General features: G+C 34.1%; 1 protein-coding gene across 1 annotated transcript; it reads left to right on the top strand.

Annotated features, from left to right (window-relative positions):
* Positions 1-16,982: 16,982 nt before the first annotated feature.
* On the top strand, positions 16,983-23,362 carry LOC108329353 (potassium transporter 8). Its single transcript, XM_017563526.2, has 8 exons — positions 16,983-17,467; positions 17,561-18,050; positions 18,269-18,322; positions 20,394-20,654; positions 20,740-20,792; positions 21,092-21,215; positions 21,299-21,553; positions 21,951-23,362. Exons 1-8 carry the CDS (start codon positions 17,429-17,431, stop codon positions 23,000-23,002), a joined length of 2,328 nt encoding a protein of 775 aa, XP_017419015.1. The 5' UTR covers positions 16,983-17,428; the 3' UTR covers positions 23,003-23,362.
* The last annotated feature ends 4,195 nt before the right edge of the window (positions 23,363-27,557 follow it).

Genomic DNA, 27,557 nt, shown 5'->3' with positions numbered 1-27,557 from the left:
GTGGGGATATTCTATATAAGAGGAATCATGACATGGTTCTCCTCAGATGCGTAGATGCAAAAGAAGCCGAGCTGATACTAAAAGAAGTGCATGAGGGTACATTTGGCATGCACATGAATGGGCACTCAATGGCCAGGAAGATACTGAGAGCGGGGTATTTTTGGTTGACTATGGAAAATGATTGATGTACACATGTGAGAAAGTGTGAGAAATGCCAGGTGTACGCAACTAATATCAATATGCCACCCACGACCTTGAACGTGTTGTCTGCACCATGGCCCTTTTCGATGTGGGGAATAGATGTCATCGGAGCTATAGAGCCAAAGGCGTCAAATGGACACCGTTTCATATTAGTCGCAATCGACTACTTCACCAAGTGGGTTGAGGCTGCTTCTTATGCTAATGTGACTAGAAAGGTAGTGACCAAGCTCATAAAAAAGGAGTTGATTTGCAGATACGGGCTCACTAACAGGATCATCACCGATAATGCCACTAACTTGAACAACCAGATGATGACAGAGTTATGTGAGGAGTTCAAAATTCATCATCTTAATTCTTCTCCTTATCGTCCAAAGATGAATGGGGCAGTAGAGGCTGCTAACAAAAATATCAAGAAGATTGTGCAGAAGATGGTGGTCACATATAAGGATTGGCATGAAATGCTTCCTTTTGCTTTACATGGTTATCGCACTTCGGTACGAACATCGACTGGGGCAACGCCTTTCTCGCTTGTATATGGAATGGAAGCAGTACTTCCGTTTGAAGTGGAAATTCCGTCCTTACGAGTTTTAATGGAAACCCAATTAGAAGAGGCTGAGTGGGTCCAAGTTCGTTTCGACCAGCTCAATCTCATTGATGAAAAAAGATTAACGGCAGTATGCCATGGACAATTGTACCAAAGAAGAATGAAGAAGGCATTTGACAAAAAGGTACACCCAAGAGAATTTCATGAAGGTGAGTTGGTGTTGAAGAAGATCCTACCTATACAAAAAGATCATAGAGGCAAATGGACTCCAAATTATGAAGGGCCATTTGTAGTGAAGAAAGCATTTTCTGGTGGGGCACTAATTCTCACGAGAATGGACGGAGAGGAGTTACCATTGCCAATTAATTCTGATGCAGTAAAAAAGTTTTACGCATGATGATTCCGTGATAGTGGTTGCCATTAAAGGGATGTTGATATTATCGTTAAAGATTATTGTACTCTGTGTTTTTTTTTTTTTTTTTTTAATAAATGAAGTTCATGCGAATTCATTCATATTTTGGTTGTTTGCATTCCATCTGAAATATTGCATGTCACGCTGAGCTGTTAAGTATTCAAAGAAAAATGAAAATGAAAATAAATAGGAGCTTGTTGATAAAAGCATCACAGGTATATCAAGTTGGTGAGCTCGGTCCTGGAGGATGTCGAAAAAGGAAAACGAAAAAAAGAGGGTCACATGTTGAGTTTGTTGTTAATAAAGTTGTCAAGGACATAGTATTTTCGAAAAAAAAAGTTTTGAAAAAATACCGTTGGTGAGTCCTTTCCTGATTCAAGGTTTTGGGTGTAACCGGTGGTCTTTTCTTGATAAAGCATCTGCATTCACATTACTTGAACCCTAATTTTTTCGTTTCCCGTAAGAAGAAGGATTTCGCCATACGCCTAATAGTGGGGCAGTTTTCATCATGTTACATATCACCGATAATCCGTTGATTAGGGAGATATATATATAAAAAAAAAAAGAAGAAGGAAGGAGAAAATAAAGGAAAAATGAAGTTGATGTGTCAGGCACTACATAGTTCCGTTTCAGGTTTAAATTCAAGAGAAAGTCAGACAAACAAGATTCGGAGTGACGTGTGGCCATTTTTCGTTATCCAATCGTCAAAAGCAGTTCATCCAATTGCACCCCTTTTTGAGCCAAAATTCGTAATTGTTTTCATCACCCTAGACAAGAATCATTAGCATGTTGACGTCAATTTGAAAGGGTACATCATAAGCATCCAAAGTTGAGAAAAAATGAATGAAAAGGAAAGTATCATAAAAGGACCATAACAGGGGCAACGAAAAGAATGATCAAAAGGGAAAGAAAGAAAAAAAAAACAACGATAAATATGCTTGAAGTTCAAATCCCTAAAGACAGTTGACGGGACACCTTGCAAATGATTCTTGTTTAAAAACTTTAACCGTCAAACACTTATTTGGGCCTTTGTTATCCTTTCTTTCAAAACCCTTTGACCTTTAGCCACGGTACAAGCCCATAAAAGTCCACGCTGACTGAAGGCTGTTGGTCTTAATCTTTCTCACGAATTTAACTTTGAAACAGAATAATGTGGTGAATGACACAATTCAGTGTTATTTTCAAAAAAAAAAAAAAAAAAAAAAAAAAAGAGAGAGAGGTCTCCCTGTCAATCGACGATCATCCAATTTGGGGGATCCTTCATACCCAAATCTTTTCGCTTTTCCATTGTGCAAAATTGGGGCAGTATGGGAGCACAACATGTTAATAGCACTTTCCCCTAAATGAGGGACACACATACGTTAATTTTTGCTCACAGAAAATCATTATTCATTTGTTTTTCATAACCATCCTCCCACATATCATACAGGGTTCAAGTTAATTTGGATTGCAAAAAGCGATAAAAAGAATTTTAACTCGGGGTTACACTTTCTTCCTGCTCATTAAAGGGTTCTATACCTATCAACGTTGTTTTTAAGGAATGCGTTTTGAACATACATTGTGTTTGATGACAATATTAACAATGGATTCCAAGCATGGAATTTTCAAAAAAAAAAAAAAAAAATGAATGAAAAAATGAAGGTCTCATGTGTCTATGCATCCATGCATCATCATGACATAACATCATCTCAGAGGAAGCGAGGAAAATTGTTTGCAAAATCTTCATGTTTTACTCGGCATTTATCAACTTTTCAAAGCTGCAAGTCAGGTTTTAGTTTTTTGTTATCGGCCCTCTGCATGGCAATGGTCAGATTTAAATTTCTGTTCTGTGAGTTTGGCCCTCTGCGAGGCAATGGTCAAATCCAGGTTTTAATTTTCTGTTATCGACCCTCTGCATGGCAATGGTCGGGTTTAAATTTCTGTTCTGTGAATTTGGCCCTCTGCGAGGCAATGGTCAAATCCAGGTTTTAATTTTCTGTTATCGACCCTCTGCATGGCAATGGTCGGGTTTAAATTTCTGTTCTGTGAGTTTGGCCCTCTGCGAGGCAATGGTCAAATCCAGGTTTTAGTTTTTTGTTATCGGCCCTCTGCATGGCAATGGTCGGATTTAAATTTCTGTTCTGTGAGTTTGGCCCTCTGCGAGGCAATGGCCAAATCCAGGTTTTAATTTTCTGTTATCGACCCTTTGCATGGCAATGGTCGGGTTTAAATTTCTGTTCTGTGAATTTGGCCCTCTGCGAGGCAATGGTCAAATCCAGGTTTTAATTTTCTGTTATCGACCCTCTGCATGGCAATGGTCGGGTTTAAATTTCTGTTCTGTGAGTTTGGCCCTCTGCGAGGCAATGGTCAAATCCAGGTTTTAATTTTCTATTATCGACCCTCTGCGGCAATGGTCGGGTTTAAATTTCTGTTCTGTGAGTTTGGCCCTCTGCGAGGCAATGGTCAAATCCAGGTTTTAGTTTTTTTTGTTATTACTTGACATTGGTCATTTGGCATCGTGACTTGAATTGTTTTGTTCGTTTTCTTTCATAATTGAAACCCGGACAAAATTAGTGTCTTTATCTTTACTTAGCTTTACTTAAATAATACGAAAAGATTAATTTTTCATATTATTTAGTAATATCTAAGTAAAGAGGGGCAGCTGTCAACACCCAATTTTGTCCGGGTTGAAAAAATGTGTTTTTATTTTTTTTCTTTTATTTTATCTTTTTATTTTATTTTTTTTATGTATCTAGATATTTGCTTTTAATTCAATTTCTATTTTATTTCTTATTTTCAATTTGTTTTAATAAAGTTAATTAAATAAAATAGTTAAAAAAATTGAAAAATAAAATTAAAATTAAAAATAATTAAAAATAAAATTGAAAAAAAATAATAAAATAAAGTAAAAAACAAACAAACAAAAAACGTGGAAAAGGGGTACGTGGGAGGCGTGTCTCAGCAGGGGAGACCAGGTTGTTACAGGGGAATATTTTTCCAAGATTTTGGGGGAGGATTTTGTTGGATGAGAGGGAGAAAAACGTGGAAAAGGGGCACACGAGGAAGATCCATCATTGGGGAATCATCATCCAGATTGGCACAGGCAGAGAAAACAAAAGGCTAGAGAAGGTCACCGGATACAGAGCGATAACAGCAGCCATAACTACAGGTAAGTCTCTGTTTCACTTGTGCATCCAGACTCATCATGTATGCTTACTGCATAAGCTCCATTCACCCCTATCCCGTCAGCCCATGCACCATTATCAGGATGATCTATCCCACTCATGCTCATATGCACACTGCACTCATCGTTTCCAATACCGAATAGACGGAAATCAATCAACTTTAAACCAATCAGAAAATAATAAAAAATTAGGGGAGGCCGAGAAGGAAAAATGGTGTTGCGGAGGGCTTTTGGCATTCGAGAAAATCCTCGAATGGGGAAGAAGAAGAGTAGTGTTGGTGGCACCGATGAGGTTAGTGGCGCGATGGCGTTGAATCCCGGAGGCCTGGAACTGTTGAGAAGGAATCCGGTGGCCGTGGAGGTGACTGAGGAGGTAGACGAGGGTAGGCATAAGGACATTATCGTGATAGTGGTTGTGTTGTCGCAGAGGTTTTAGCAATGGTGAAGTTGATGTTGATGGGTGATGATGGCGAATGGATCGGAGATGAAGGCTGAAGAAAACCCTCCCCGAGAATCGCTGATTTTCGAAGAAAGAAGATTGGAAACGGTGGCGTCGTGGCTGGCGGTGGTTCTGGTAGCGCGAGTGGTCGCCGGTGAGTCCAAGGCGTGATCTGGTTGAAGCAACGGTGACCGGCTCTGGCAGAGGTGGCAGTGAGTTCATGGTGCAGAGCAGGAGACCTTGTGTCTCTAGGAGGCGTGAGCTGGGGAATGGGGAATGAGGATGAACCTCCTGAACCCCTAGAAAATTCTAGGTTAGAGAGCATTCGTCTGGACCAAGCCCAGAAATGGGCGTACGTCCGGGAACATTTAGCCTTTTTGACCGTTCGTTCAACATTCCAAACGAACGAGCGCTCGTTATCCAAACGAGCGAACGCTCGTTATCCTTAAGCCTTTTTGACCATTCGTTCAACATTCTCACCAAACGAGCGAACACTTGTTACCTTAAGCCTTCTTGACCGTTCGTTCAAATCTTCTCCCTGAAGAGCGCTCGTTATCCAAACGAACGAGCGTTCGTTTCCGAACCAATGAACGCTCGTTACTCAGCCTCAATTTCTCAACGTCCGTTCACCATGCCTTCAACGAGCGTTCGTTATTGAGCCTTCGTTCTCAACGTCCGTTCGTCATATCTCTGGACGAACGCTCGTCATTCAGCTCACATTTCTAAACGTCCGTCCGTTATGTTCCCCAATGGACGTTCGTCCTCTGCCCCAACGAACGTTCGTTCTTTACCTAACGAGCGCTCGTTATTCTGAATCTCTTCCCAGCGTTCGTTCAACCTCTCCCATTTCTTTTTTTTTTGTTTATTTTATTTTATTGTCTTATTTTATTATATTTATTTATTTTTAATAATACAATATTTATAGTTTAAATAATGTACAAAAAATATTTAAGGGTTTAAGCGCACGTGTGACCGCTCGCGTCGTCCTTGTGCTAAAAACCTTTTCTTCTTGTCTTAAGTAAAATTTCAAAAATACGTTTTAAAGGTTTAAGTACACGTGTGACCGCTCGCGTCGTCCTTGTGCTAAAAACCTTTTCTTCTTTTCTTAAGTAAAATTTCAAAAATATGTTTTAAAGGTTTAAGCACACGTGTGACCGCTCGCGTCGTCCTTGTGATAAAAACCTTTTCTTCTTTTCTTAAATAAAATTTCCAAAAATATGTTTTAAAGGTTGAACACTCGTGTGATCGCTCGCATCGTCCTAGTGTTCAATACCTTTCTCTCTTATTTATATAATATTAAACGAGGGTATGAGTGCTCGTGCGATCGTCCGCATCAGCCTAGCACTCAATACTCTCAAGTCTTCCTAAATAAGTAGATAACGGTATGAGTACTCGTGTGATCGTTCGCATCGTCCTAGTGTTTAATATCGTTATCTATCTTTTAAAAAATAATTAAAAATATTTAAATATCATTTTAAAGGTATGAGTACTCGTGCGACCGTTCGCGTCGGCCTAGTATTCATTACCTTTCTTTTTCTCGAAAATATTAAAAAAAAAAAACATAAAATCTGCAAAAATTAAAAACAACTGGTTTCAAACAACAAACAATCTTTTAGAAAGAACTACGTAACCCTGATTTCTCATTTTGAATAAGAATACGTAGGAGCAAGGTCAATCCTTGTCGGGCCCAAAAAACTAAAAAATATATTTTGTTTATTTAGAATTTTATTTTAGGGACTAGTTAAACATTTTGAAAACCACATCATATTCGTGCATTTAGTTAAAGGTACTGCCTTCGGGCAGGCGTTGTAGGGTGCTAATACCTTCCCTACACGTAACCGACTCCCGAACCCAAAATCTGGTTTTCGTGGACCGTGTCTTATTATTTTATGGTTTTTCCGTAGTTTTCCAGAATAAACTATGGTGGCGACTCCAAATCTCTTTTCCAAACCCGTTTCTTTTTTGGATCGTCGTCCCGTCGCGATTCCGGTTGCGACAGATATATCATTGTGAAGAGACTCATACTTCGAAAGATCCATAATTTTTTTATATGATTTCAATCTATCTACAAAAGTGAAAAAGAAACTAACAAAGTTTATCCATAATAAAGATATTTTATAATAAGATATTTTATATGATGGTTAACCATAATAAAGATCTTCTTGTATTTAATCAAATAAGAGATATAGAAAGTTTATCATAAATTAACATATTTTTTTCTCCTTTTACTCGTTGATATAGCTAATATTGACTTCGTTCCCTACCATATCTCTAAGTTTAGCCTTCCTTACTATGTCACAAGTCTGTCTCCATAACTCATTACCATCACTCACGAAGCATACTCTATCAACTAAGTTGGTTTTTACACTTATTAACTTTCATTTCATCATTATAAATATTAAATTGATGGAAAGATAAGTGTTTAATTAAAGTGATTTTAAATTGTGAAACAAAAAATTCTTGAGAGTGTAGCATATATTAGTTGGAGAGATCATGAAAAGATAGAGATGTGAGTGATAGAAACTGAAATGATTCACGTAAACACAAGAGCTATCGATGAGCTGATGAAGATAGTGTTAACAATTGATAAAACTCAAGCATAAAAATGAAGATAATTTAAAATTGTTTCTCAACGATTTAGTTGTGATAGTATTCTCTGATGAATTCCCAAGTACTGAAATTTTTCAGGGTTAAAAACACTCCTTTAAGACCTAGTTTGTGAGTCTTGACTTTTTAGAATATTTTTAGTGTTGATTAGAAGAGTTAGTTTCCACCTTAATTCCTTTTAATTGGTTGTTTTTAGACTATTTTTAGTGTGAACCTAGAGTAGATAGGGTTTTACCCAAAAATCCTTTGAACTTTTTCCCCCGTGCATTTGAAACTCTTCGTTTTTTTTAAGTGGAAGATGGTTTTCCAATAACCACCAACCTTTTTAAGGTTTTGAAAGGCAAACTAATTTGAAGCAATCCTGAATATTGCATGTCTCATCAAGGAAGAGCAAAGATACATACTCTCTCGATATTTTGAAATTTGAGAATTATTACCATGTTTTATATAACCCTTTACAACTTAGAATAACCTTTATTGAAACTGTGTATACTAAAGAATCAGTAGATAGAAATCAGACGAATTTCAAAACACAAAAGTTATTTTTGTGTTAGTGAGCTCATACTACCATAACTGATCTTCAAATGCATGTAACCTAGTTAATGTCATCCAAGCCAATTAACTCATCATACATTGCGTCACAATAGTTAGATTGAGGCAGGTCATTTTTCACAGATTGAAAATTTATAATTTCTGGTAAGACAATATCATGTTCATAAACTAATTTATAAGACAAACTCTTTATTGAATCTTTCATTTTTCTTCGATAAGCCCACAAAATTTGAAACAAAGTCTCATGCCATTTTTTGGTTTTTCACCAATGTGCTTTAGAATCAAATTAATCCACATCTTCTTAATTGTTCCACTTAACCATTTGTTTGTGCGGTAATAAGACATTAAAGCCACAATAATTTAATATTTCTTAATTCTGCATAATGTATTAATACCTTTCTATTAATAAACATTGCTCCTTGATATCTCGTGATTGATTACGCGATTCTAAATGGATGAATAATATGTTTCTCAATAAAGTTAATCATATCTTTTTCATTCATTCCACTACAAAAATTTATAAAATTATTGACGAAATTTTACCAACGTAATTTTATCAATAAAATTATTAAAGATGGAAATAAATCCGTCAATAAATTTGAATTATTGACGAATTTTATCAATGAATTTTTAAATTTTAAATATAAAAAATTTTATCGACGAAATTTATTATCGACAGATTTTTCCATCGATAAATCTGATGATAAGAAATTTTATTTATTGATAAAAAAAATTGTATAAATCTGTCGGTAATACATATTTCATTTATAGACAAAAAAATACATAAATAAATTCATCGATAATACATAATACAAATATCGAAGGTGAACAACCCTAACCAACACTAGTGCCTATCTTCTTCTTTTTCAGCATCATCCAACACCATATTTCTTTTCTTCGACACAGATAGCCATCCAACACCTAGGCAGAACCAAAGTTAGCCATCATGTGTTGTGTGGTCAACGACAAGCATAATGTCTGACGACATCGTCGATGACGGAAAAGAAGGAAGGTTGGTGTCGGACATACACGTTGTTTCATCATCATCAAGGATTTGAATCGATTGGACTTGGAGTGACATAGTCCAGATTTGAAACCGTGAGAGAACCATCGCGCATTGTAGCCACCTTCAACATCAGGTATGTGCAAACCATGCAAGCACTATTCGCAACAACCATATGAACGAACCCAACATCACCATCAGACCTCCATTATAGTACCTATGCATATCGAAAGCTACACAAAATGATGGATTAGGCCTGAGGAGAAGACCTCTTGGAGCTATGTGAGCGTGATTCAAACCTCCTAGAGCTTCCTTAGAGAGTGAAACGCAGCGGAAAAGGATTGAAACTCGAGATTGAGAGAGAATCTACGAAAGCTGAACAACGATAACCTTCGCGGAAACCTTTGTCACTAATGGAAGAGAGAAATTGAAAGAGAACGATCCAAATCTGATAAAGAACTCACAAAAACCCTAGAAAGGGAAGAAACATTATATGAACCAATTAATCGGTTCAGACGCAAGATTAAATAGTGGAAAATGAAGAACAAACGGTGGAAAGGTTTTTAATCGGTAGAAAAATGGTTTTAACTGGTAAAAATTGGAAATCAATTGGTGGAAATGAATGAAAACCTAAGGAATATGTAGGCTTATAAAGTCAAAAAATGGGGTGGAAACTGTGATTTGGAGATGAAGCTAGGGTTCAGTGAGCGAGATAGAGAGCAAATGACGCTTGAGGCTCGCGTGAGGGAAATTAAAAGTGGTTAAAGTTGTGTCTCTGATGCGCGAGAGACAAAATGAAGATGAATGATGTGGTATTGTGCTAAGGAGGCAATGACGCATTGTGAGAAAGGCTGTTGCAGTTCTGTGAACAATGCATCATGGAGGAGAGAGAAAATCATGAAAGCACCATGAGAATTAATGGAAAATGAAAATTGAGGTGTGTGCTTGGAAGGTGGCTAGAGGAGGATCCCTAGGATTCTCTAGCCTGACTTTCAAGGAGAATTAATTCTAGGTTTCAGAAATCTAATTTGCATTTATCTCAAAAAGTGAAAATACAATAGTGGAGCTGAGTATTTATAGTAACACTTGCTCCTTGCAAGCTAAGAAACGTTTATAATAAAATGTAAATATACAAAATAGAATACACTAAGGAAGGTTTTTTGGTCAGTATTCCATCAAAAAATCATCGCAAATTGCACGAACATTGCAAACCATCACCGCAAACAAGATTATTATTTGGATTTTTTTCATTTTGGTTTTGGAATGAAGAATTGTTTTCGTTTTGCTTTTGGAACGAAGGAAGACACAAAATAAAAGTGAAAAGCAAAGAAACAAGAAGAAGAAGAGGTGAGGAATAAAGTGAACCAGATCGCGATATTTACCGATGAAATTTACTAAGATTTTTTTTTTGTAATTTTCGACTGATTTTTCCTTTAGTAATTATCAACGGATATAAAATTTCATCAATAAATATTACCGACTGCACTATTATCAACAGATTTTGACCTGTCGGTAATCCATCGTAAAAAAGTCATTATTAACAATGTAATTTGATTAAATCAATGCCTTATATACATTGGTATTCTTGGGTCACTTATTTAATCATTAACTATATGAATATCCTCCAATCAATACATTTTTAGCATGTAATTTGATTAAATCAACGCCTCATATTTTGCTTTGTTATTCGAACAATTGGGTCAAATTTCATACAATACTCCTGTACGAATGTTATTTTGCAAAGTTATTAGTACTCCTCCACTAATTCCATTCACAATACTTAACCCATTGAAATATAGTACACACTGATCATATTTGACTTAAAATACTTCTTTAATACAAGAATGATTAGCCATAAAATCAATTATGGTTTCACCTTTAATCACTTTTAAAATTTCAAATTGAAGTGAAAATTTAGTCTTATCGATTTACCCACACAGTTATGTATTGTAGGCTTAGATAACAAAAAGTTCAATATATTGTTCTTTGAGAATACAATTACTTCATGAGGCCTTAAATAATGTTTTAACTTACAACAAGAATAATACAAGCATATACGTAAAATTTGTTGATATCACTATATCGAGTTTTAACATCTCTTAAACTCAAGTAGTACACGACACATTCTACTCCATTTGTATCTTCTTGAGCCACATGCTTGCTATTGATTCTTTCCAAGCTGATACATATAACTATAAAGAAGAGAGAAAATTGCATAGATGATTTTATATTGATTTAGATCACAAGGATCCTATCCAATTGTTAATCTTAAATGAGAATTAGCAATTCACTATCACAAAACCAACAAACCGTTACAATCACAAAGAAATAAACAAGTTTAAGGTTTATAACATTCTCTTGTTACCCCCAAGAGATGAAACTCACTTCCCTTGAAAGCCACAAGGGATGAATACCTCTTTCGAATGTTTTGCGAAGGATGACCTCCTCCTTTGAATCTTCACAAAGGATGTCATACTTTAACTCAACAACAACAACAACACTAAATCACAACTCCCGTGAAAGTTCTTGCTCTATGCCAACACCAAGTTCTCAAAGCCACAACACAAGGGTTACACAAACCCTAGAACACACTTGTCACAATACACAGCAAAATAGATAAGATTTTTGAAATTCATGTATTTCGTATTTTAGAAAGAGAGTCCCAATCCAATATATAGATATCTCACTCAAGGATACACCTCAAATTGCTCACAACACTTCTATTTCAAGCCCTAATAAGTCTAATAACAGATCTGTAACTGCCCAAAATAGTTTACACTTAATGTTTCAAAATCTCCCTACTCAAAACCCTCTTTTTACACAAAAACACTTCAAAATTTCAACTATGAACCACCTTTTTGCTACATGACAGATTTTCACTCACAAAACACTTCTAAAAAGTCTCAAATTACCTCATGATAGCTCCTAGACAGTTGCTTTCTCACCTCAACCTCTCTTTCTCAAACTCACCCATCAAAACCTCTCTTTTTAGCCTTAAAACTCAAGAATTTGACCACCACTCATCCTAAACACTTGAATCCAGTTTCAAACACTAAAACAACTTTATCACACACAATCATGACATCATTAATCATCAAAATCACGCCATTTCAAATGTGCACACATCACACTATCATTTATCATCATTTAAACATACACATTACTCAAACTATTATTACCATTACATCTAATTTATTTTATCATAAATAGAGATACTAAATTCAAACCACAAATACAATTCTAAGACAAGTTCTAGCTTCCCTTACCTTACACCGACGATACAAAGTTCTAAGAACACCCTGATTACTTCTCGCACAAGGAATTTCTAGAAACACCTACGAATCACCAAATTGAAAAAGAAATGAGTCTTTAGGATCTTAGATTGACAAGGAAACTCAGAGAAAAGGCCAAAGTACACATGCAAATGGAAGCTTCCATGCATGAACTCAATTAAAGAGCGAAGAGAAAAAAATGAGCTGAAACTTACTTGCTCTATTATAGAAACCAATCGGATAAGAATGTAGACCTCGTTGCCGTAGTCGATTAGATACCTCTTTATTGTCAAAGAGATGACTTAGGAGTTAGAACTCTTATAAAGAAGGTAGAGAACTTTAGAAAAATGTTTTTTAGAGAGAAGATACGTTTTAAAATAATGAAACTCGTTTATAACAAAATTATTTACAAATAAATCATTTAATATTAAAATAACCAAGTCTTACTATATTTAAACTAGTATCACTTCTAAAATACCATTTTCTGGAGTTTTACATTAATTAACAATTTAACATTGAAATAATTTATTTAAATAGTTTAAATATATTATTTGGCTATACTTAAGAAAAATATTTGACTGCATATATTAATGATATTATAAAATTTAACATATAATATATAATTATGTAAAACAATATTATTAAATAATGCTACATTCAATATTAACATGCAATTACTAATTTTTTTTAAGATAATACGTGCTCAAATCAGTGAACACAGCTTTCTGAAAGAAATTAACTGAGAAATTGATTATTGAAGTTATTGATATAAATATTTTAAAGGCAATTTTTAGGACAAAGCAGTATTAAACGATATCATAAAAACTTAACTACTTATCAATATTAAAGAGAATTAAATGTTACACTCAACTTTCTTTTCAAAGTAATAAAATCTATTCAAAATTTTATTATAGTAAATGGAATGTAATTACACCACTTACATGATGATAAATTGTATTCTGTAATAAGATGTAAGAAATCCTAAATATAAAAGGAAAAACATTGTTTAATGGGAATAAATATGAAAATAAGTATTTATTCATAAATTTTAACAGAAATTGGTTGAAAACGGATATGATAATATTCATCTCATCTCATACTCTATAATTTATATAAATATAATTATTTAAATTAAAATATTCTCAGATATAAGTAAATTATTTAAGCACAATATATTTGAAGAATGATTTAAATACATTACTAATGCTACTTTAGTTAACTTAAAAGGTAGTCTTCGAGTAATATATTTGTTAAGATACCAATAAATATTCTTAATTCAATTTGAATCACATGTTTTAATACGATGATTAAATTTATACGTAGTTTTAATTATTATTATTATATTACTACTTATGCTTGTTCGTTAGACATATTTAAAAGTAAATATTAATTGTATATATTGATATCATTTTAAAATTATTCTATATATTAATAATCAAATATTTATATTCATTTTAATCTTCTTATACATTAAATGTAACATCCCAATTATATAATAATCAATATTATATAATAAGGACGTTAACATTCAAATATAGAGAACAGTCAGAGTATGACGTGTAATTAAATGTGGTATTACAGTCATCCAGAAATAAAAGAAACTGAAAATTTAAACTTAAACAGTTGAAAGGATTAAACACTACAAGTGTTTAATCAAGAAATTCTAAGAAGATTACTCCTGCAATATCAACAACCTCCAGCTATTGCTCCAAGGGAAACTCCACGACAACATCTGCTCCCATCCAAGTGGATGATCATCGCCAACGAAACATACCCAAACAGCACATAACAAAACAATGCAAGGGTGAGCTAGATATAAAAACATGTTATACAGATAGAACAGTTAAATTCAATGTTATCATACTTAGATTCGTATAAAAGAACAATTAGAGCATATTCATTAAACCATAATTCCATCCACTCATACAACATGCAAAAGTCATCCAAACATGGTAAATTGACATCTACAATACTTGTTACTTTATACCCCGACTTGTTACATTATAGACAGACTCGTTACTTCATAGACAGACTCGTTACTTCATAGACAGACTCGTTACTTCATAGACAGACTCGTTACTTCATAGACAGACTCGTCCGGACTAGAATGAATTCTGTGTAGCTTCGATGTTCGTGCACCCGGGTGATGTAGTAACTGGAACTCTCATCAGCTGCCACCCGAGGTTAGTCCTATCTGTCCAGATACCCTAGGACTAGGACCTCCTGCCGTTCCCACACATGACGTACCCCCTCTACGTGAGGACGAGTACTCACGGAACATCAGGATGAACAACCGGCTAAGCTTCCCACATTCATTCTTTACACCAACTGATCCCACCGAGAGATCTAAATTTCCGATTCAATCCGACCATTTTAAATCTCATGATATTTCTTTTGGATCAACAATGTACATCATAAACCACTTATATTCATACCCTTTCAACCAATCTTGATTACATGAACATGCATTCATAAATTGCAACCGAAATATTTAAATAACATAACTTACTATTACTTTGAATCTTAACCCCAATTATGAAAAATCAAATACCACCATATTATCCCAACAATTCCAACATATCTCATACATTCACATAATTCATGTCATAGATAATATTCCAAACATTGGTACACATAATTCAATCCGAAAGCAAAGGAACTTAAAATTCAACATATTTGTAAAATACTATTTGGACGAGTACTATTCACTGGACACTAATGGACGAACGCTCACAGATGAAACCAAGGACGAACGCTAAGAATTGAACTAAGGACGAACGCTCACTCACACTCGCTCAAAGGCCGAACGCTCAACACTGAATTTAAGGCCGAACGCTTGGTCGAGCCATTTGGACGAACGTTCACAAGTTGAAGTCATGGACGAACGCTCACTTGCTAGCTGAAGCACGGACACTCATAATCTACAACTTGGACGAACGCGCGACGAGCCTTTGCGGACGAACGCTCACACGTACAGAACGAATCACTCAATGTCGAACACTTGGATTTAAGGACGGACGCGCATAGCGAATGGGACGAACGTCCCCTTTTCACTTCACCAACTTTGAACGAGCGTCCACAAATGAACGCTCTCCAACGACTACCGAACAATTTGGACGAACGTCCAAATTCACCTTGACGAACGTTCAACCATTTTGGACGAACGTTAGCTATTTAGGACGAACGTCCAATTTGAAATCAAATTGGACGAACGGTGTTTCTGCAGAAATTCTGCAGGTTTTCCAGAAAACCCAGAAACGAAACCAGAACCCAAATATTCATCCCATTCTTCCCAGATTTGCATCAAATACAACATACATCATCAACTAAACAAAAGATCTAGCTCCCCTTACCTCTTGAAGACTTCCTTTGCTAAATCTTTAAATCTATCTTCTCCAAGATTTCCAGTGCCAAGGTTTCTTTCCCACTCCAGCAACTCTGAACTTCACCTCCTTCACCAACCTTGCAGCAAGGGTTTCCTTCCTTATTTCAGAACCTAGCATCCCCTTATATCTTCCACGTTTGCAGCCTGCTGAATGATGCCAAACATGAGGGAAATCACGGACTTCTTTACTCTCCAAAACCAATTCCCGTGACTCCCTTAATTGCTTCCCACACCCCTTCAACAGCTGCCTCCCCGTGAAGCCATTCCCTACCACACCACTCATCACAGGAAGCCCCCACCACATCAATTACCAACATATCCTTGTCCATACACCACCCCCAAATTATTTAGGTCCTTACATTAAACAGCATTTAATTTTATATTATAAATTAAAAAAGTCAAAATTTTAAGTTCACACTTTTCCCATTTTCTGAAATAAATATATCAAAATTCTCTTTTTGACCAGTAACTTATGAAAGATTTTCTCATTAAATCTCAAATAAAATAAATGTTTATACGGAATTATACACAACAATAAAATAGTATTATTATCATATTAAATATTTTTGAGTCGTTAAAGAAGATTAAAACTATCAGAAAAAACATTGGTCCATGACATTTGATTCAATGCTTTAAATAACCAAGATATTGTGTTCACATTTTTGTGAATTGAAAAGGAAAAAAATAAAATAAAGATGAATAATGAAGTGGGAGAAGTTAGTGATAATGAAAATTGATTCATTGTATTGGTTTGAAAAAATGAGATTAATTTGGAATAATTTAACTCCTTGACCTAATTGAAGGTTTTGTAACAGCTAGGTGTTAACAGCTGTGAAACTGAAACGTCCCCATAATTAGGACTGTGAGAGAAAGAGATAGACATAGAAGTGTCTCTTTCTATTGAGAAATGGTCAGCGCTGTTGTCAGGTCACTCAAGAGTTCCAATAAGTGCATGCTTAGATGCAACCCTCTCCCTGTTTCTTATCCTCCCTCATGAGAGTAAGAGGGTAAAAATAGTTATTTGGAAATAAAATTTGATGGAGAGATAAGTATTTATTATCGATCGGAATATTTTAATATTTACTTGTAATTTTTATTACTTATAAATTTAATTAAAATTAAAATTAATTTATACTTTATTAAAATTAAATTTTAATTTAATTTATATTATATATTTTTTAATTTTTTTAAAAATATTTATTAATACATTTTTTTTTCAACTATTTGTAAATATTCTCCAATATTCATAGATATATTTTTTAATTAAGTATTACACACCTATGAAGTTCTTTAATACAGGTCAAATAATATGTAAAACACTGTTCCGTGTTCAATTCAATCCGTTTTCATATTTATTATGCATCATTATATATATATATATATCAAACTTCCAATTTCACGTTTCAAAACTATTATATTATATTCCCTCTAAACCAAACTGCAAACTCAACAGGCATTTAGAGAAGGAAACGGAAAACTTGAATCCAAAATCACCACTCACTCACTGGAGAAGTTTTGCTTATCTGCTCTCTCTTTCTTTCTCTCTTATTCCAAAAATCTGTTCACTCTTACGACAACACTTAACCCTGTTATCTAAATTGGTTGGTGTTGGTGGTTTTTTTTTATGTTTGTTTGTTATTGTTTTGTCTGAACTTGAGCACATACTTGAAAAGAGAAAACACAGCATAGGCGTTGTACCAAACTCTCTCCTTTGCCAAAATTAGTTTTTTATCCTAAGGACTAGCTTGAACTAGGGGAGGGTGTTGATTCATGAGGGTGGCATTCATTTTCCTTTGATATCTCAGCAAAATTGAAAATTTAAAGGTTGGTCTTTTCCGAGACATTCCTTGATGGATCTGGAGTCTGTGATCTACAAAAACTCTTTTAAGGTATGGCATGTTAGAGTTTCCTGATCAGTATTATGTGTGAAAGAAAAGAAAAAAAAAACTTGTTTTTGACGTACCACTCATGACACCTTGCAGGATGGATCATGGAAGACAGTGTTAACATTGGCTTATCAGAGCTTAGGAGTTGTGTATGGCGATTTAAGTACATCCCCACTTTATGTTTACAAAAGCACTTTTGCTGAGGACATTCAGCATTCAGAGACCAATGAAGAGATATATGGAGTGTTGTCTTTTGTGTTCTGGACTCTCACACTGGTTCCACTCCTCAAGTATGTCTTCATTGTGCTCAGAGCAGATGACAATGGAGAAGGAGGGACTTTTGCTCTGTACTCTCTTCTATGCAGGCATGCTCAGGTGGGGTTGTTGCCTAATGTTCAGCTTGCAGACGAAGAACTAACTGAGTACACCAAGGATGGAACAGTGCCAATTGATAAGAAGAATGTTGGGTTGGGGTTGAAATCGGTGTTCGAGAAACACAAGGTTCTGCAGAGGGTGCTGCTTGTTCTGGCTCTGATAGGGACTTGCATGGTTATTGGGGATGGCGTGCTTACACCTGCTATTTCTGGTACTGGGATTTCCAACGTTATCTGTGTTTTCGTCATGGCCAAGGTTTTAAACTGCTCTCGTGGTTTCTTCGCAATCTTTCACAGAGCTGGAAATTGTGGACAAATGCAATCCGCAATTCGGCAGATCCGAGAAACCATGTTGCAGCTAAAATCATGGTTTTGGACAGAGATGGTGGTTCTTGATGACTGAATTATCTGGTTTTTTGTTATTATGCAGTTTTCTCTGCCGTGTCAGGGTTGGAGCTTTCTATGTCTAAAGAACAGCATAGATGTAAGTTCCTTTCTAAATACAAGTAATTGGTTGATTTAATCTCCTTTTAGTATGTTTTGTTCGAGATCAATTTTAAGTCTAGTTTGCGGCTAGCCTCTAATGAACACGAAAGAGCAGTAAGCAACATGTCATGAATTTAATTGAAAAAATATATTTTAATCTTAATAAGCTGCAAGATGGTTTGAAGTTTCGTTTCATATACTGTATATTACAGTTGGATACACGTACATAACTATACTATTGGAATTGGATTAATGGATTAAGAATTCAATTTTGATTAGTAAATTGCAAAATGCTTGGCATCTGGAACTATTCTCTGGAATATTTTCTAAAGAATTGTGTACATTTAGAATAGTTCTAATGGTTGCATCATACAATACTGCTATTGATTTGGGGGAAGTTGCTCTCTGAATGGCATATATGCTGAATAGATATTGATCCTGAAATTATTGTTGTTAGCTATCACAATATATTTTTGTTTAATTTTTTCTATACAACCTATTTGAAATTCTAAATGACTTCCCTTTTTATGCTAACTATATCAAAGCGTTCGAGTTAGTGGACAAAAAGGGAGAACCAAATGCCTCCAAGTGCATGCATTATTGTGGGTCCCCATAAATATGTAATCAGGGCCAACTTCCTTGTTTTGATCGAAGTCAAATCAATGTCATGCTAAAATTTATATTAAAATAAACAATCCCTGCTAACTTGATAATATTGAATATATGATAAAGTTTGTGGGTTGTGGCTGATAGAATATCAAGCACAGAAGAATTGAAAACAGTAATTTCTTTATTAATTAATTTTCATTAGAATATGATGAGCATAGGAAATTACTAAAAGAAGTTGTTACGATAGGAGCAGGGTGGCATGGATAAGGTTTTTGAATAAACCATTATGGATCAATCTGGAACAGTAAAGTGATTATCTGATTGGATGACAAAATTAGGTAAGGACACTAGTAAATTTGTCATATACTGTTCCACTATGAATAATTAATGATGATCCAGGTACTCTTCAACTTAATTGAAACTTAATCACTGCAGTGCTTTAAACACTAAAATGTGGTCCTTTCTCTATTAAAATTAGGCTTTTGATGCAGCTTCGTTTGCTGGACTTCTATTTGTTCTTCTAAGGTCATTTGTGATTCCCGTTAAGTATTTATCATCTTTAATAATGACCTCTCACCTTGAGCTGCTTAATTTCAATTGGATGACTTATGGTCAGTTGCATATAGATTTGATTCCATCCCATTATTCAACCTTTTTCCAGATGCATTCAAAGTATACTACTGTAGTCTATACTTTGTTTTGCTGCATTGGTAACTTTTCAGCACACAGAAATCAGAATAAGTTGACTATGTCAATTGATGTTTGCTCCACTTCTTCAGTTTCTGAAAATTCTGATTCCAATACAAATGTAACTAGGCACTGGTCTTTTACCTTTTACATTAGAACCTTACTGAATGTCTAAATCATGTGGGCCCTCAATTGAAATAATATTTGACTCCTTATAATCCTATAGTGTCTTTAGGTCTATATTCAAACATTTCTATTATCATCTGTACATTTTCTTTCCCTTTGGAAATACAACGAGGGAAACAATATTAAAGAGGGGATATTTTAAGATATTATAAGACTGGTTAATGATAACCACTTGTTTCATAAATTAATCACTTGAGTAGTTTTAAGTATAGCACTATTGTATCAGCACCTTGAGAAGTTGACTGAACTGAAAGTAGTTATCCTAGCAAACAAAGAGGTCCACATATCAGGGTAATGTATTATTATTATTACAGCATGAACTGGATATATTTTCCCTAAAAGCCACAGTTAAATATGTGACTTACTATTTGTGTATATTTATTAAACAATTCGGAGTCCTAAAATATCTCTCATTGCAAGAGGTTTCTATTTCCTAACCAGAATGTACATGTTTAAGTCAATCTTAGAGCTTCTAATGTTTGTTGGTTGTTTTTAGGTAGGACAATCTACTGTTAGACTTAGAACTCAATTTCTTAGCATATATCTATACATTATTCTGCATTTCTGAAATATAATTGCTTGTGCAGATGTTGAAGTACCAATTGCTTGTGTGATACTGATATTTTTGTTTGCACTTCAACATTATGGAACACATCGCGTGGGGTTTCTATTTGCTCCTGTTGTGTTGACCTGGCTACTATGCATTAGCTGTATCGGTATGTATAATATCTTACATTGGAATCCTCATGTTTATGAGGCTCTCTCTCCCTACTACATGTTCAAATTTCTGAAGAAGACTCAAAGAGGAGGTTGGATGTCCTTAGGGGGAATTCTACTATGTATAACAGGTAAATATAGTAATTGTACTTCACAACTGCTACATGCTTGACATATGTTTTAACTTCCTCTGACGTTGTCCCTCTTATGTTTCAGGTTCTGAAGCCATGTTTGCTGATCTAGGGCACTTTTCACAGTTGTCGATTAAGGTGCACAATTGGTAGCATCATTTTTAAATTATGAGAGAATGTTTGTAGGGAAATGATGTTTGTCTAATAGAAAATATGTTGGTAGCATCATTTTCAAATTGAAACTAAACTCATGATTTACATTCCTAATTTTGATTTGAAAGCAATGCATCATTTTTCGTGCTAAAATTTGGAATCAATGATTTAAATACATCATTGTTTTTCTATTGTTCATGAATGTGAAGCTTTGGGGGATGTTTCTTGATTAGAAGCTGCAGGGAAATAATCAACTGCATTAACTGAAAACCACTTACCTGCAGATTGCTTTTACTTTTCTGGTATATCCTTCTCTAATTCTGGCATATATGGGACAAGCTGCATATCTTTCCAAGCATCATACTATTGAGAGTGATTACCGAATTGGGTTCTACGTATCTGTACCTGGTAAGATCTGAGTTTCTCACAATGGGGACATTGTTAAAGAATGATTAATCTTTGGCTTACTCTTCCTTTTGAAATTGTTTTAGAGAAAATTAGATGGCCTGTTCTTGCAATAGCCATACTTCAAGCTGTGGTTGGAAGTCAAGCTATCATCACAGGTACTTTCTCAATAATCAAACAATGTTCTGCAATGGGATGCTTCCCCAAAGTCAAGATCATTCATACATCATCAAAGGTACACGGCCAGATTTATATCCCAGAGATCAACTGGTGTTTGATGCTACTTTGCCTTGCTATTACTGTTGGTTTTAGAGATACAAAACGCATGGGAAACGCATCAGGTACTCTTTCTCCTGATGCACACGCAAATTTATTTGTACTGAATGTTTGAAACATCTCTGTCACTTTGATTTTTGTTTCTCTAAACTAATTTTCTTTTCTCTTTACTCCCTTTCCCCTTTTGGTAATTAAATTTTCAATCTTTTACTTACTTCTTGATGGAAAGAATCAGTATGATGTACTTTGCCGTAAAAACAACAGATTAATGCAAAAGACCCAATATAGGATTAGTTCGGTCCATTTGCATTTTTCAATAGTTTCTAGATTATATCTTATGGTGTTATTCTGATGTTTGAAAAAAAAAAAAAGATCAGTACATTAAGATTGTAGAAATCTTGATGATGGTTTTTAATGGCTTATAGCATGTCTAATGAATTTTTATACTGTTTGGATGAACAGGCTTGGCTGTCATAACTGTGATGCTGGTCACCACTTGCTTAATGTCTCTAGTTATTGTTTTATGCTGGCACAAGAGTATTTTCCTAGCCATTTGCTTCATATTCTTCTTTGGGTCCATCGAAGCACTATACTTCTCTGCATCCCTGATCAAGTTCCTTGAAGGAGCATGGGTGCCCATTGCCCTCTCGCTCATATTTCTTATCGTGATGTATGTGTGGCACTTTGGCACACTTAAAAAGTACGAGTTTGATGTTCAGAATAAGGTGTCCATCAACTGGCTCCTTGGTTTAGGCCCCACTCTAGGAATTGTGCGTGTCAGAGGAATTGGCCTAATACACACTGAACTTGTGTCTGGGATCCCAGCCATTTTCTCTCACTTTGTCACCAATCTCCCAGCTTTTCATCAAGTAGTGATCTTCCTCTGCGTCAAATCTGTCCCAGTGCCACATGTGAGACCTGAAGAAAGGTTCTTGGTTGGTAGAGTTGGCCCAAAAGAATACAGGCTTTATAGGTGCATAGCTCGGTATGGTTATAGGGACTTTCACAAGGATGACATTGAGTTTGAGAAAGATCTTATTTGTAGCATAGCAGAATTCATTCGGTCAGATACTTCTGAGTCCAACCAAGGATTTGAGAGTTTTGAAGATGACACAAAAATGGCAGTTGTAGGAACCTCAGCATCAAATTCAGAAGGTATAAGGATGTGTGAAGATGATAACAAAAATTCTGAGATGGAAGATTGCTTAGAAATGAGGGTGGTTAAGTCTCCTGAAATAGTTAGGAAGAGAGTGAGGTTTGTTGTGCCAGACAGTCCAGAGATTGATTTGGGTGCAAGGGAGGAGTTGCAGGAACTAATGCAAGCAAGGGAAGGAGGAATGGCATTCATAATGGGCCACTCTTATGTGAAAGCAAAGAGAGGTTCAAGTTGGATAAAGAAAGTTGTGATCAATTATGGGTATGATTTCTTAAGAAGAAATTCTAGAGGACCAACTTATGCTCTAAGTATCCCTCATGCTTCTATCCTAGAAGTTGGCATGGTTTACCATGTCTGAGTTTTGGCTACAAGTTATGCAGTTTAGATAAATCATACACAGCATAAATTGGTTGCATTTTTTATAGTGCCCCTCCATGCTACCAATCTTTTCATTTCTCCTCCTGATACATGAATAAATAATATGTTAGGAGGGAATTTTCGCCCATTGTCCAAGTAAATGAACGTCAAGTGACCAATGGATATTTTTGTGGGAGGTATTTTAATTTTTTTCAATAGAAAACTTTTAAGAGAAAGATTAGTTTGGTTGTGGATTGTGTATCTAGCAGGCCTAGAACTTTGTAAAATGTGCTGTGTTAGTTCTTCAATGTATATGTTTTATACTGCTGAGAATTTATACAAGGATTCCTGTTTGCAGTTTTGTTGATGATCTCTTCATTCAAACATAAAGGAAAAGGTTAAATATGATAAGGATCACAAAAGAAACACTTCCTATGTATTTGTTAGGATCTTTTACATAATTTTCATATATATATATATATATATATATATATATATAGTTTACGACTAAAATACAATTTTTATAAATAATTTAAAAACGAAAAATATATTTATTATTAAAAAAAATGAACAATCTGAAACGCATGTTACCTAAAGAAGGGCGAGGACATTTACTCATTTGTACAACTTTATAACTGCTATTATTAATTTTTTATTAAATAATTTAATTTAGTATTTATTATTAAAAGTCGATTATCGTCTAATAAAGAAAAAAGAAAAAAAAGATTATTTCAAAGCATATTTTTCCATATATTGTGAAGAGTAAATGAAACATCATTTCGTATACCTTTGATTCATGAAGAAAATATAAACACAAGTTTTTTCATGTTAAAGTTATGAAACTATTTTTCCGTACGTATCCATTATTAAACCATGCTTTCACAATTTTTTTTTTTTAAATAAACATGTCAATGAATATAGTAAAAATTATGTATGTAATTAATCTCTTTTGAATTAAATATACACATAGGGTATTCCATTTATAACGAAAGAAATATGGATTAAGTCCAAAATACAACTAAAAAATAAATAACAAACTAACTAAAGATAAAAGATAAATATAAAATAGAGATAATATATCTAACACTTCCCTTCAACCTAGTGCATACAAATTATATGTACTGAGCTTGTTACTAATATAATTCATAAAGATTTAGTGAAAATATATGTTTATGCACTCAGTGACACCAAAGTGTTATTTTTTCAAATAAAACACTTTGCTCATTTTGTTTCATATTGTTTCTTAAACTTCAAAACATGTGATAACATTTAAAAACATGTGATAACATTTAGACAGTTTAATCTTATAGATGATCTTGTCTTAACAAATAGCTTACTAGTCTTGGTTGAATAACTCTCATATTTGTATATTTCTTACCTTATCAAGCTTTAGATGAGTAAAAGTGAATTTTTTACAACAATCATTGAGGGAATTGTATGAAAAATAGGTTATGCTCCACTACATATACGTTAGTGGAAAACTACAAATTATAAAAGGTAAAAGGAAAGAGATGAGTACTGAATGAAAGACAACTCCATGACAATTATTCACCATTCACATCTAGTCAAACCTTTCATCCCATTATTTAAACTTCTTCGTCGCTATGCTGCTTGACGCAAAGGGCTACTAGTACGGTTATTACTAAAGATACAAATTTTCTTTGTAGTACAAAATGACTACCAACTACCTGTTCTCAATACCATGTTTCGTAAACCAAAGGCTAACTACAACTATTTTACTAAAGTTCCTCACAATTGAAGATTAGGGGGGTTGATGTACTGATCAATGCATATTTATGCCCGCCTTTTAGGCTTAATTTTCAAATTTTTTATGGAATTTATATGTTTAAAATATTGATTTAAATATTATTTGTGATAATTGGACTTATTAAGTTTATGAATAAAATGTCTTAAAAAGTGATTTTTAGTTGCATAAATTATTCTTCGATATCCTAATGTTTATTGATGCAGCTAAAGTTAAAGTTTATTCATTCAAAGCATGAAATTAAATTATTTTTAAGTTACAAAATAAGTCCAAAATTAGAAAGTTATAAAAAGAAATATACAAGGATTTGAATGCATCCATAGTTTCACTTATACACTCCTTTTTCTGAAATGGGTCATTCATAATTTCTACTCTACACCCCTCGATTTCCCTATTCACATGCCTCATACCCCTTACATGTCAGATCATTTAAGATGTTGCCAAGTGACAATCATCCACTCATGAATCTGACCAACAAGATATTGTCACGTGTTCTAGTCCTCCACACACCACTTCGTCTAGTGATAGGTCGTCACATCATCATCCTCTTTATCTTTATCTTCTCATTATAACAACTTTTAGAAAAAAAAAAGGGTTAAAGACAAATATTTTGGGTCTCTCAACAATTTTGGACAAAATAAGAAAGGATGAATTGAATTTTTGAGAAAAAATTCTGTTGTTGATAATTTATTAGATATTTTACAAAATAATTAATTTAATTATATATAAAAATATCAACCAAGAATATCTTTCAAATATTTTAAAAATTAATCAAATATGTTAATTATTTGGGGAGATATTACAATATCATAAATTAGATTTTAGCAATAGAAAAATCAGAATCTAAACCCAATCAAGATCTATATAAAGAGACCAAGGAAAGTAATATGGTTTGGTGCAGTTATTATCCACCACATCTTCCACTCTTTTATTTTCATTTATAATGTGTTTCACTCCATCTATGGAGAGTTAAGCTTTTAGGGTTATTTCTGTAATTTCATTATAGATTCTGAAGTTAGGTTGAAATAATGTCTTTGTTTTTTTCTATTATTAGTTTGAGGTATCCTTCATCTACGTCTTCTATCTCTCAATTACATAAAAAGTAATGGTTCTACATCATAACTAACTATCAAGGTTTTTTTTATCTATATAGTCTAAAGGTTTTTAATTGTGATTGAGAAAATACTTTGGTTGAATTTAAAAACTTTCATATGATTAAATGAGTTTTTTCTACCATTTGATAATGTGCTTTGATTAATGGTAAAAATTTTAACAACAATTAGTCAAGAATATACATTAATTAATTAACTTTTAATTTGGTTACGAGATAAAAGAATAGATATAATTAAACATAATAGGATTTAATATTGAATGTACTTTGGTTGAATTTATTATGAATAATGTATAAAGGTCTTGCCTTTATTTGAGAATCTATTTTGATTAATTGTAAGATCATTGACAAATTAATTGAAAATTTACTTTGATTAGTTTGAAATAAAAAAAAACAATAGTCCATTTTATGTTCGGCCTCATTGGTCCTTGGTCTTGTTTGGTTTATCTCAATTTCATTCGTATTCGACTTCTCCAGTACTCAGCGTTAGTTGGTCTCTCTAACTCACGGTTTTGTTTGCTTTCTCTAGCTTTTGCCTTGTTCGGCCTTAACGATATTCGACCTTGTTTGATCTCTTCAACTCTCGATTTTGTTTAGATTCTCCAACTTTAAGTCATATTTGACCTCTCCGATCCTCAATCTTATTCGGTCTAGACCATACTTAATTCGTAAATACATCATCCTTTTGTCTATTATTTATTTCATTATTGTCTATTATTTTGATATATTTAATAATTTCATATTATTTAGTAACTATGATTAATCACAATTTAAATATATTTTTCTTAAGTGCTGTCTTAATAATAGTAGCAAGAGTTTTAAAATGGATAATACTTCATATTTAAAATTTGACTCTATCAACTAACTTAACATTGGGTAAAAATATTATTAATTAATAAGGTACTAATTTAAGGTGGGATCAAATATTCTATTAATTAACAAGGTACTAAGTTAAGGACGGATCAAATATATTATTAATTAACAAGGTAATTTATTTATGGTCATACAAAATTGAGGAATCTAGAAAGATAGAATATTCCAATAAAATAGAATGAAAATGTAAAAAGCATATACAATGAAATGTTACGATTAATTTAGATTAGAAGATTCTAATTCTATGCAAGTTGGTTTTGGGAAAAACTATTATGTGGAGCCAACTGTCATAGGAACTTTCGAAAGGAAGTTGGTAACTAATTATTAATCTGGCAACCTATCTGTTCTGCGGTGTTATTTTGCTAAAACAGGTTCTTCATTGGTTCATTATCTCGCAGAATGCAAAACCCAAGACAGAAAGGGAGAGAGAGTTTTGATATCACAAACATTTCCGATTACCTCTCTCCTTTCTCCGGCGAAGATGACACCATCGTCGAACAGGATAAGATTCGTCGATGACGACATGCAAGATAATGCGTTCTTCGAGAGAGGTTGTTGCTTCAACTTTTCCTGCTTCGGAGAAAGCTCCAGAACGACGTCGTCGCAGAGGAAGATAGTGAGAGAGAAGGTGCAATGGTGGAGGAAGATAAGGGAATGGTCAAAACATGTGGCAAGTTCCAAATGGAAAAACTTGGTTCGTCGGTTGAATAATAAAAATCGCGCCATTGGGTATAGAAAGCAAGGCTCGTTCCGCTATGATGCTCGAAGTTATGCCCGAAACTTTGATGAAGGAACTAAAGAGAAACG

The sequence above is a fragment of the Vigna angularis genome, chromosome 2 (assembly GCF_016808095.1).
Source record: "Vigna angularis cultivar LongXiaoDou No.4 chromosome 2, ASM1680809v1, whole genome shotgun sequence".
Classification (NCBI taxonomy): Eukaryota; Viridiplantae; Streptophyta; class Magnoliopsida; order Fabales; family Fabaceae; genus Vigna; species Vigna angularis.
Note: the sequence above shows the minus strand (reverse complement) of the source record. Positions and strands in the feature narration are given on the sequence as shown.